The sequence below is a fragment of the Dermacentor albipictus genome, chromosome 3 (genome assembly GCF_038994185.2).
Source record: "Dermacentor albipictus isolate Rhodes 1998 colony chromosome 3, USDA_Dalb.pri_finalv2, whole genome shotgun sequence".
Lineage (NCBI taxonomy): Eukaryota > Metazoa > Arthropoda > Arachnida > Ixodida > Ixodidae > Dermacentor > Dermacentor albipictus.
In genome coordinates this window covers 150,361,382-150,374,541 of record NC_091823.1, presented here as the reverse complement: position 1 = coordinate 150,374,541, position 13,160 = coordinate 150,361,382, and the positions used below count along the sequence as shown (strand labels likewise).

Here is a 13,160-nt window from a genome sequence, read left to right as displayed (position 1 = left end):
ACAAGAGTACCGTCTGATTTAAAAGATTTTAAAACTTTAAGAAATAAACTGAACGCCGAGCTTAGGCGGCAAAATTACGATATTATCAGCGGTTGTTTTCTGATATAAAGAAACAGCAACCTGACACCGCTTGGAAAGTGCTAAACAGGGTTCTCGGTCACGAAAGTAAAACGGAAACGCTCTCAAAGTTAACGCACAATAACCGTGAAATAGTCGGTCAGGCGCTTGTTGATCATTTCAACCAAGCGTTTCTAGACCACGCCCTTCCAGATAGTAACCTACAGGTTATCAGACCGTCAAGCAATTGCCCTGCTGAAAGCGTTGCTCTGCATGATATAAGTGAAGCTGAAGTTTATCGAACATTTCTAGCTCTAAAGAACAGCAAGGCTTCAGATATAGACAACCTACAAATAAAGGCCATAAAATATGTTATCGAATGCATTACACCTGCGCTCGCTCACATATTCAATCTCGCTATCCAATCAGGTCGAATTCTTGACGCACTGAAACGATCCAAGGTAATAGTCATTTACAAGGGAGGCAATAAATATGAGACAAAAAGTTACAGGCCAATATCTGAGATACCAATTTTTTCTAAAGGCTTAAAAAAATATTGTTTTCTCGACAGACTAACTTCTTTGACAAAATAAATCTTCTATCCGACACGCAGTTTGGTTTTAGGAAAGGAGGCTCTACCGAAACAGCTTTATTAACTCTTAAAGAAAGTGTGCTACAAAACATTCATAATAAACACCTAACTCTCGGTCTTTTCGTAGATTACAGTAGGGCATTCGATCCACTTAACCACAACATACTTATATTAAAACTGTCGGACTACGGGGTTCGTGGTAAGCAGCTCGAACTAGTCCGTTCGTACTTAGCCAACAGGACTCAGTCTGTGTACATTGGCAATTATCATTCATCTCCCCTCGATATAAAATGTGGTGTACCTCAAGGAAGTGTTCTAGGTCCTCTTTTGTTTAACGTATCCATAAGCGATATTGTCCCTATTGACACAAGCTCAAAATTTATCATATATGCCGATGATAGCACTATCCTACTCTCCGGAACTGATGAAGCCGATCTAGCGTCAAGATGTAATCAGTTCCTTGAGAAGCTCTTATTCTCGTCAAATTCTAACTGCCTCAAGATTAACCCAGCTAAAACCAAGGTACTTTTCTTCCGTGCAAAAAGTTAAATAAGTAATTTAGAACAGGAGATATACAGCGACGGGCACAGGATTGAAATTGTCCGTGAATATAAAATTCTCGGAGTAACATTTAGCTCTAATCTTACATGGGATTTGCATGTTGACAACTTATGCATAAAACTTTCAATGACCACAGGAGTTCTATCGCGTTGCCGTACAATTCTCCCAGTGGAAGCCAAAAAACAAATTTATTCTGCATTGTTCGCTTCCCATATTAATTACTGCAGTCTCGTATGGTTGACCACAGCACAAAGGAATATTACGAGGATTAGTTTATTACAAAAGAATGTTGTTCGCAACATCGCAGATATCGATTATGTAGCTTCCACAGAATAATATTTTAGGTTGTACAACATTCTGAAAATGCAATATATATATGAATTTCGTGTTTTGCGTTCATTCTATGTGTCTTCACCCACTTTTAAAAACTTTATAAGTACAATAGCACTGCTTCAGCAAAATACCAATGTTCGTACACGTTCTCTTGACTTTTGAATAATTGCGCGTTTCCGCACTTTTTACAAACTGCAGTCTTTGAAATATAATCATCCGTTAATCCTAAACAAATACAAAGATATAGTAAAGCCCACACTAGCATTACTTCAACAGCTCTTTTCTTTAAAAAAAATACCATACCTACCACTATTGTCGTGAAGCTACGCACATTCATAATTCTTCTTCTTTTTTTTCTTGTAACAGAAGCTAAATACTCCTGTGTCTGCTTGTATTTTACATTGTAGTGTTTTTGGAATGTGATATCTTATCCTGATGTATTATACGTGTTTCTGTGTATGCATGTGTGAATTCATGTATATACATGTATGTGTGCATATATATGTATATATATATATATATATATATATATATATATATATATATATATATATATATATATATATATATATATATATATATATATATATATATATATATACACGTTAGTTTCCCTCTTTCTTTCATTATATTTGACTTTTATATATCTGTGTGCATGTGTATTAATTTGTATATGTATGTATATATATGCATATATCTGCTTCTGTATATAACGCATTATATCTGGTACAGTGAAGGCTCGTTAATTCGAACTTCAATAATTCGACTTTATGGATATTTCGAACTGTATGATTTGGTCCGGCCAAGCTCCACAGAAGTCTATGTATAAAAAAGTCCATTAATTCGACCGCGAGAAGGTTCCCTCACGGATAATTCGAACTACGCTCGCCTGGCACACGGCCAGAGAAACGCGCCTACTGCCTACACACAAGGCTGTATTGCCTCCGAAACAGAGAGAACGGCGAGAGAAGGCAAAATCGCAATAAAATCTAACCTACGCGGGGTCAGCCAGAAGGCAGCCGCGGCTGCCGCCTCTCCGTTCTACGTAACCTCCGAGACTTCTTGCCCGTTGCGAATCTCGGAGGCTTTGCAAATCTTGTACAGCTGCTAATGTTGTGCGGAGATGGCACGGCAAGCTCCAAAACACGGCGAATCAAGTACGTCGCAGCTGCGCTTGCAATCAAGAACCAACGAATCAGGGCCTTCGCCACCTTCACATGTTCAGCGTCTTTGTCTCGGCAGTCTTCATCGGTTGTGCACCCCTGTTTTCAGCTTAGGAGGTATCGGCCGTCGCGATACATTGTGATGGTGTTAAGCCTCGGCTAACGTTCGTTTCGGTGGACATCGGTGGTGTCGCACAGTCGCACCCAGAGCTTCGACTTGAAGATGGCGTGTGCCCGCGGCACATGCCATCACTTTCTGACGCGCCAAATTTCTGACATGCCCTACTGCTTCCAAATCGCAGTGTACTGTTGCCCTCCTTCAATTTCGTTAGTTCGAACTTTCGTTAATTCGAACTGAAGCGGCTTCCCCTTGCGGTTCGAATTAACGAGCTTTTACTGTATTATGTATTCTTACTCTGATGACCGATTATTTTCTGTACGTTTTTGTTTAACGGTCCGACATTCACGTCGAGGTCAAGCCCTGCCTTGAATATGGTGTCCGGGCCTCTGTCAAGCTGCAGACCGCAGCTTTTAGCCCTGTCAACCACAAAACTTGTTTTGGAAAATAAAGAATTTGAAATTGAATTTCAATTTGAATTCCTGGTAGGAAAGCCAAGGTCGATTTTTGGCTTCGCAAGAGCGTTCTCATGCTGGGGCGCTATAACGTAAAACTATTCCAAACTTTTCTATTCCAATTGTGCTATCAGCCCTCCGCGATTGGTCAAAAACTTTTTTCGACCACCCCCCATTTCACCTGTCTTTCACGCGACGTTACAAAAACCGCAATACCTCCCCATCTGATATGATGTGTGCACACTGATTATGCATGATTTGACAGAAAAAAGAAAAACAGTTATTTCTGATTCGACCCCTTTTCGCCATTAGCCCTCGGCTATTGGTAAAAAGTTTTCAGGCTGCACCCACTTCACCTGCCTGTCACGCGACGTCACAAAACCGCATGAACTCACCGCGTCAAAGTGACGTGTACGCGATAAAGATGCATTAATATGCCGAACAAAACTGATTTTTTTTCGGAATAGCCGCAGGCTGCCCCGTTCCGAAAGGAATAAAAGATAGCTGCCGCCGATCGCTGAGACGCTGGCTACTCGCACCTGCCGGAGAGCATGGGTGTATTTGCGTATAATGAAACTTCTTGCGTGACCGTGTAACGTTTTTAAGCACTTTCGACACGTTTACTACCTCATTCTGCCAACTCTTCTTTGCTGAGGGTCAATTTTAGCGTCATTCTTAAGCTTCCGTTGCATGCCGCCGTGATTTTCGACCAGCCACCACAAGCTATGTAAGGGAAAGCCGACCAATCGCAGACGCCGGCACCACCCTCTTCATCCGGTTATCGGTTTTCAGTGCACTGGCTCTGCCCTAGTGAATCCCTCTCCACTTGAGCGTTCTCCTCACCTCTTGTCAGCCAATTAGATACAACAAGCCGCTCAGTGTAGGCAATGTTATTCGTTTTTCAAGCAAACAAAAGGGGCCTCCTATGAACGAGGAGAGCGTTTGATTGGTCTGTTCAGACAACCCTATGGGTGACCGCCCGGTGCTTGTATCGGTGGTTACGCAAATTTGACGTCAGGAAATTGGAATAGAAACATATTGGAATAGTTTTACGTTATAGGGCCCCTGGTCCATGTCAGCCTTTATCAACTTCAACGGACCATCCGCCGCCATCATCACTTCTTTCTTCACTATTCTACTCATTAGTTATCGCCGAAGATTTTACAATGCTGGACTAAGAAATGGAAGCATAGGCGAATCCGTCGAGAACTGAGCCAGGAACGGCTGCAATTCTTCCGCCATACAAAACATAAAAGTTAGCTTTGCAGACAACAGAGGATCGTGGATGGACGTTTCGACGACGCCGTCACTGGCGCTGGTCGGTCGCTTGTTCTCGTTTCGACACGACTCAACGTACACCTTTAGGTAAGGCAATACCTCAAGAGCCCTCGAAATTACACAAACAGTTTCAAGCCATCGCACAGAGCAAAACTTCAAATGGTAAATGTTGCTCCCGGTAATGCGTGCGTATTCAGCACGACAGACAGGTACGCATTTAAATAAGATGTACATAGACCGAAGAAATCGCACAAGTTGCCACCCTATTGCCGCGTGTGCGGTTTTGAACGCGCCGTTCACAACATGGAAGCCACAGCTTCCAACGTCGAGAATTTGGCGGCCGTCATTGAAGTCACACAGTTCTTGCTTGATCTCAGGGAGAAACTTCATGCTTACGTTTCACCCATCCATTGATATCTGAAGAATTTTCGAACGTCAGTGTCCATTAGTGGCACTTTTAAATGCGGACACCAATGCTTCAGCTAGCGTGCGCCCAAGAAAGCATGACATCAGGTAGCGTGTTTTCACGCGTTCCTCTGCATACGACCAAAAGCGAACCAACACGTCCATTTACTCCTTTTGTGCAACTTTGTTTAACGATTCGTCAAACGCTAAGACGAGGTAGGAGGCTTGGTTCAATTCCGACATGAGGCTCTCTCTAAAGAAAGGTGCGATACCACAGAGATTAGTATATCCCACCTCATCTTTGCCAAACTGCAGTTTCTTGGCAGTAGCTAATGATGGGAACATCAACGGGAACAGAGAAGCCGATGCCGCGGCAGCACGGAATGATGTGTGCGTCATAACAGCAGTGATACACCACATCACCTCAGCATTTCTCACTTCTGTGTCACGTTGAAAAATATCCTTTGCCGCACGCTCGGGTTGGATGTCCGTAGCTGTGGTTGCAGCAGATGAAGGCGGCGCAAAACCTGACGCCACTGGCCCAGCTTTGATCACAACAGCGCACGGCGGTTCACTTGCGGGTGGCGCAAGAAAGAAAGCTACAGAGGGTGTCCTGGCTCCGTTTGCAGCAAGTCGGCGCTTCTTACTTACAGCGTGACTTGTCACCGCTTTTCTTCCCATGTTGCTCAGCGAAAACTGCTTTCTGCATAGAGTACAGTACGCCGCGCTCACGTTATTTTCAAAGGGGCTTAACCCAGGCTGCAAACTCGCAATGTTTCGGATTCGTCCAATCCTGGACGAAAGTACACTTGGACGCGCTCATACTTGACACAACGAACAAAGCTTGTCTGCTGCACCACTGCAGTAATTAAACCATGTCGGGTCGTAAAGGTGTCACTAAATATTTATAAAAAAACACGACACAGTTCGATACTTTGTATCTCTGCTGGCGTCGCCACGAAGCTATAGTAGCCCTCTGCTATGCCGCCTGCGTCCCGCGTGTGCTACCCCTCGAGGTAGAATCCTCTTACAATCCTGGAGGTAGAATCGTCTTTCTTGAATGGGAAATAAGCTTATTGTTATTCATCTTATCATTAATAAAGCGATTTAACCTACCACCTAATGTCCTGCTGAAACGCAATGGCCGGGCGTGGTGGCGTACTGGCTCGAGTATTGAACGGAACGTCATAAATCTTAAAGAAAACAAGGACACAGCTGCTGGCGCTTATTATGTGTACACACACAATAAGAATTTCAGCGAGAAGAAAGGGGGTTCACCGAGGGGCCCGTTTTTTTTTTTATTAGTCCTATCATAAGAATTGAAGAAACACTAAGGGGAAATTACTTGTGCTTAGTAAATGAAATAAAGAAACGATAAGCTAATGGAAATGAAAGTGGTTAAAAAACAACTTGCCCCAGGTAAGGAACGATCCCACAGCCTTCGCATTTCGCGTGCGATGCTCTGCGAATTCAGCTACCGCGGCGCCGTTTCTCTGGCAACTAGTTTTTCATCGTTTGTTGGCTTCTTACCATAAGAAGTTGTCATTCGAAGAAGAAAGCGGCTAGAAAATAGAGCTCTTCGAGCAAAACAGTCTGCAACAGCAAACGCAACTCAGGCTTGTACCCTCTTGCGTCTGCCGTACATTCCGCGCTCGTCGAGGCATAGCGATCACAAGCGCAGTGGCGTCTAGCCCTCGAGCTTCAACAAGACCGCTGCCATCACAGAAGTTTGATGTTTTTAAGCATGAAACGCTTTTGGTTCCCGCTGTAAGCGACATTCAGGAGATTTTCAGCCAAAATCCAGAGCCGTTATCCGGGCACTCAACACAGGAATAGAGCGAACGTGAAACAAGGACATCCGGGTATCATTGCGAGAGGTAAGCAAGATCATCCGGGGTAACCAGTGAAAACTTAAGAAAATGCGGTGTATGGTCCCCAACTCTTTGCATAGGACGGCATTACATAGGCTAGTTACTGTCCAAAGAAGTTCGAGAAAATATTGCTTCCGACTTCTTCCTAATTCTTGTCCACAACATCGCTCAAGCTGTAAGTGCTCGTACGCTAAGGTCTGACTTGTCATTTCTAATAGCAACGTTCAAAAGGCAGATAAAGTGCACAATGCACTTGATTGTGGTCTTTTGGCACTGAGACACAGTTGTCTGTGCTCTTTTCGATGCCAGGGCTCCTTGAGTTCCGTGGCGCTGGCTTTGCGCCGCCTCCCCCGAGAGATGGCGCCGCCCCGTGTGACCCGGCCGGCAACGTCCGGTGAGCCACGGAAGATATTGAGATGGTTGTGAGTAATCGTCGTAATTACTCCAACTAATCTGCTTTGCCGGTAGTCATTCCATGCTTATATTCGCTCTTCATTACGGAAGAGCCAGCATTTTTGTCTTCCTCAGCAGCATGGCTTACCAGGTACCAGAGGAACAACTGGTGCCATTGACGCAATTCCTGTTTAACTGCATGGAATAAAAGCTGGCATAGCAGTGATAAAATTCGGTTGCACCGGCACTCAGAAATTGACCTCTTGGTAGTAACTCAGCAATGTAGAGAAATGTCAATCAGAAATATTTCTTACGTGAATGAACCATATATATTTGTTGTCTTCTTACCTCGACAATGCTCGATATCTGCTTCCGCAAGTCAGCATCTCCTCGAACGGTCTTCGTGCAATCATGACCGAGGGAATAGTTTCCGGGAGTGCCAATAAGTTTATCCGGGTACTTCGGAATGTACCACCGTCCACCCATGCCGAGAGACACGGCAAACGTACTTGGAGTTGCCGACTTGGTTTTTAGTGTCGCCAGTGCCGATAAAACTCTGTCCTGGGATTAGGCAAGGTACGTGATACTAGTCTAAGTCACAAGTTTGCAGCGCAGAGAATGTCTGCCGTTAGTGGCCGCTAAGAAGCAATGAGGTCATAAAAAACGCACACGTTCATGAAGTACATGCCTTTGTTCGACACGAAAGCTATAAAGGAGCGGCGATGATTTTGTGGTTTTCCCTGTTTTGTTACTGTTTTGAAGTTGTCATTCAAAGCAATCTGCGCCTACGGTATCGGCAATTTCTTGCATCTTGTCGACAATCCTGTGGCGGTACAGTCTTTTCGACCCAAATTGCACGGGCGAGGTGATTTATGTTGTACATTCGCGAATTTTCCGAGCACCAGCGGCTTCTGCAGAATATTACAGGATACAAACCAAACTAGGAAACCTAACCAACCTAACTGATCTCGCCGCCATCATCTTGATGGGAGCGCATGTTTTCTGGGTTCGAGCTCTTAAATAAACAGTGATACTTAGCACCCAGCTTTGGCTGTGTTTGGTTCAGCGCCATCAGGGTAACATGGCAGCATAGCCCGCTACCGATTGGCTGAAGCCTGTCCTTACGTCTCACTTCTTCACTGCTACAATCTTGTGGTTGCTGCTATGAAGATACGCACCTGACTTGGAAGTGCTCGGAAGATGCTGCAATCATCGCCACATCAGGTGTGTTTTGTAAATTCAGATTATTGGGAATCTTACGCAACGTGCACATCAATATAAAGCGAAGTACTTTGCAGGTACCTGGCTACCCGTGGGCGTGGCTTAGCGGCTGGGGTGTTGCGCTGCTTAGCACAAAGTCACGGGATAAATCCTGGCCGCAGGCGACATCATACGTCAAGCGTCTAATCATGATGTCGCCACATATATTTTTTACTAAATTGATCATTTCTTTTAGAAGTACTACTGTATCATCATCGATAAAAGGAATTTCTTGTATTGCAGATTTAAAATTGCGCCAGGTGACAGAAAATCCAAAATAAACAGAGACAGAAATAAACATCCATGTGATGGTAAATCTGTGTCTATGTGCTTTGGAAAGCGAAATACGCTTAGATCTGAGGAAACTATACAAATTCACTTTTTATCCACATGCATTGATGTGCTGGCATAAGTATGTGCTGGTGCAATCCACAGAACCAGATACTTCTTCACAATTACAACGCACCAGTTGACAACAAGGATCCACAATAAAGAGGCATGTGCGAAGAGTTTAATATTTGGTCTGAGAAGCATAGGATTTTAGCTTCAGATATTTTCCCGTGTGTTTCTTTCTCTGCCTCGCAGCGTGAATGATGTCGCGGGCTGATGAGACGCTAACTACGCACTGCATAATTTTATGTGATTGAGAGCCATAAACTTGACACATGACACGCAACTCTTCACTGGCCAAGCCACTGAAACACCATTATCTCCGTAATATAACGATTAGCACAACGTTAAAAGCTGCCGCGTTCAGGAACACGGAAAAATAAAATGGAAAAGGCTGGGCATCCATTTTTCCAACTTCTCCAATATTAGCTAAATTTTTACATAATAAAATTTTGTCTTGAGATGTTAAAATATACCAAGTCTTTATATGCCACTCTGATATGTTTAAAGATAATAATAAAGGTAATAAATAACTTAATCTCATTGGCACCGGAAAATATTTATGTGTAATTGGGTAAAGCTTCACCAGAAAAAAAAAACAATCTCTGTATTGTATTCCTTTTGTAGAGGATATACGCCTTGCAATATGCCAAGCTTGATGAAGCATATACATTTCAACATTTTTGACAAAGCCAAGCGGCTAAATGTAGAACTAGCTCATAAATCTACCATGTTAAAAAGCACAGATGGAACCCTTAAGATAATCCCATCCCTTCCACATCACTGGCCACTAGCAAAAGGAAACACCAACTTTGTTCGTAAGAACCTGAAGAAAGGGGGTAAACCAGGGGGCCGGATTTTTAATTATCATATGAGAAGTTTCTTGTCTTCTCGTGATACAACTTTGTAGTATTTCGATAGACAGGGTATTGTGAAAGAAAACAAAACGTAGATGAAGTTGGAAGGCGCAGTAATGGGCTTTTCTTCCTTTTCTTGTGCTACGTTGCGGTGACATATATACAATAGAAGAAAAAAGCTGGTCAACCGAACTTACCAAACGAATGGGGTATGTACCATTTAAATCGGAAGGATGGAGCAGCTCTGAGGAATGCAGCACTGGTGGGACCATGCGACAGTGCTCATTGTGGTAGTCAGTGTAGGCTACGTATCCAACGGCAACGAAGATATGTACGGGGTAGCTCCTGCAAGATGAAACCCAAAGGTGAGCCACTGATACTCACTCGTGTTTACGTGTTCATAGCTCGCGAATAATTTTACTCGCACTCCAGCACTGAAAATCGATAGTACAAATCTCTAGACGCACTGTTCTGAAACACAGGCCAAGAAGAGGTGCAGAAGAATAAATTTAATTTTTCAGTGAGGTCAGTAAGCATTCTTGAAGGGAAGGTTTTAAACTAAATGCAGTTAAGACGTATGAATGCAGCTGCACTCTGATATAGAAAGTGACTTGTACACATACAATTGCCAGAACCGTAGCTGAGTACGCCGGTTGGGAGAATTGGGGTGCATTAGCGCAAGCTCTTGGGCCAGTTGGTTCATGATGACCTTGAAAAAAAGAGATACCAGCGAAACACAAAGGACGTGAATACAAGGAAAAGGCGTTAGACACGGACGGACGCTGGACTTTCAACTGTACTGTTTTGGCACGGTAATGTATTTTCGAGGTGTTATCTATGCACATGTATGTCTTGGGAGGAGTTGAAGATGCGCATGCGTGAGCAGTTATGTGCGGCAATGCAAATTTCAATAAAATACAGTTGAAAGTCCAGCGTCCGTCCCTATCTAAAGCCTTTTCCTTGAGTGCGCCTTCTTTGTTTTTCGCTGTTACCACCTTTTTTCAAGGTTGGGAGAAATTGCGAAACCAAGAATTCACTAGCCCGAACTGGACAAATAATTCGTTAATGACACTGTAGAAATCAGGCTATGCAAGGTTAAACTATAATCAGATACCTCTAAAAAGAAATAATAATATTTGCATACAATACCCATTAAAAAATATAGCACTTGTAAAAAAAAGTTATTTTCGATGTCTGGGCGTCCTGTTTGCTAGCAAGTTATTACAGTATTAAAAGCGTAAATGGACTCTTGTCGACCGCGCGGCTACATTGAACAAAACTATTTACTTATATTGATTGTCTTACGTGCTTAAAATTATCGTCGAAACAAGAACCGGCAAGAGGCAGGTGAGCGCCGCGTAAATTATTGTATGCCTTCACGCGTGTGGTATTAAGCTTACATTAACGCCTTCGCGATATCAGCACTCATGGACTCATTCATCAGCGGGTAGTGCAATATGGTGTAACTGGGCCGAAGATGAAGGTCCATCTTGTCACTCATGAGTTCGGAAATCATCTGCAAGGTAACGGGGAAGAATTATTATTACGTAAGGCTGCAATGGAAGCCAACATGAGAAACGGGCATCGTATACCACGTGTCCCACGCAAATTGAGGTAAACTTCAAAAATACGCAAATGCAACGTCGCTGGACAGAACCAAGGTAATGTTGCTTGCCACCGCTTGCAGATAGTGAAATTAATTTTTGCACTGCGCCTGATTACATGAATCATCTTAATTGTTGAACTTCTCAAACATTACAATTAGATTAAAAGTGTCCATCAGAAAATTGTAGAGACTGATGATAAACTCCCGATACTCATTTATGTTGCTCAATATGTGCTACATAAAAATATCTCGAAGCATGAGAAAAGGCTGCTCATGCACGCAAAGTTCTCTAGCGGCCAGTGGCACGGCAGGTTTTCATGTGTTCTCGGTCTTCTTTCTAGTTTGGAAAAATTTTTAGGTATGGTATACGCACTGAGGAACAGAAAGCTGTATGAGGAGTTTTTCATGTTTGTCTACAATTTTTTTATTGACAGTTTTCATGTAGGCGTAATATTTGAGAAGTTGAATGATTAGGTCTAATTATATAGGCTAAATGCAAGAAATTATGTGGGTAACTTCAAGCGACGGCAAACATTTCCTTGCTAATGTCCAGGCACGTGGCATTTGCCTATCTGTAAAAAAAAATAAATTATGGGGTTTTACGTGCCAAAACCACTTCCTGATTATGAGGCACGGCGTAGTGGAGGACTCCGGAAATTTCGACCACCTGGGGTTCTTTAACGTGCACCTAAATCTAAGTACACGGGTGTTTTCGCATTCCGCCGTGGCCGGGATTTGATCCCGCTACCTTATGCTCAGCAGCCTAACACGTTAGCCATTGAGCAACCACGGCGGGTGTGCCTATTTGTAATCTTTGGCTCATACTACATAGGACAGACACCCTATGCGTATGTATATGCATCTCTTGTGGCCCGGTTGAACAGTTTGGTGTTCGAACTTTGGTGGGAGTCGAACGCACAACCTTTCGTGCCAATTACGGGAACGTGAATTAAGGCACAGTTCATTAAATAGACTTAATTAGGGCGCTCAAACCCACAGTTATTGGTGTAATTTAGGGCAATGTTAATTAAGATACCGCTAATTAACACAGTCGAGACACTCACACCCACGACCTTTGGTGGGAGTCAAACTCCGGGCCTTTATTGTTAATTGGGGCGTAGGTAATTAAGGTATATTTAATTAGGGTACTTGAACACGCGACTCAGGTGGCAGTGGAACCCACGACCATTGGTGTCAGTTATGGCGAAAATAGTAATGGGTAAATTAATTAGGCTAGGTTTAATTCAGGCGCTCGTAACCACGACCTTGGGAAGGAGTCGGACCCTGGACCTTTAAATTTACTCGGATTGCCAGCTTCACGAGCCATATAGGGTGTTCGCATTAAAACTAGTAAAGAGAAATCAAGTAATACGAACTAACAGTTCATTCGTACGGAAATGTCAAGTAATTTAACGAATGTCTCGTGAGCACGCAGGGTTGCGCCTTCATCGTCTTTAGGGTATTCTAAAGTCACTGTCAACATTTTATGTGGATTCCGACAGTCTGAATGTACCACTAACCTGGAGGCCTTTTGCTGACTGCGTGACGTACTCCAGAATACTGCCGTCCGTTAGTATAGCAGGCGTGTTCACTTGTCCGTAGTGGTACACCCGTTTGGACCACATCTCATCCAAGTACATCTTGGTGGTCTGATTGGCTATCAGAGCGCTCATTAAGGAGTCGCTTCTGCAAAAGCTTAAAACACGAAAAAGGAAAAATTTATTTTATTGAGGTAATGTTGATGGTCCTAGTCCTACTACGTTGCTCTGAGCAGTTCACTAAATTATGGAAGTGCTGAATCATTAGGCATTCAGCGAAGAG

At 43.4% G+C, this 13,160-nt stretch overlaps 1 protein-coding gene across 2 annotated transcripts in view; it reads right to left on the bottom strand.

Moving 5' to 3' along the window:
* LOC139057623 (uncharacterized) overlaps positions 1–13,160 on the bottom strand; it is a 132,522-nt gene that overhangs the window by 14,917 nt on the left and 104,445 nt on the right. For both annotated transcript variants that reach the window (XM_070536174.1, XM_070536175.1), the window contains 4 exons: positions 12,860–13,034; positions 11,134–11,249; positions 9,931–10,078; positions 7,575–7,787 (listed from right to left, as the gene is read on the bottom strand). In XM_070536174.1, the coding sequence (XP_070392275.1) occupies positions 7,575–7,787; positions 9,931–10,078; positions 11,134–11,249; positions 12,860–13,034 (652 nt within the window). The remainder of the gene's footprint in view (positions 1–7,574; positions 7,788–9,930; positions 10,079–11,133; positions 11,250–12,859; positions 13,035–13,160) is intronic.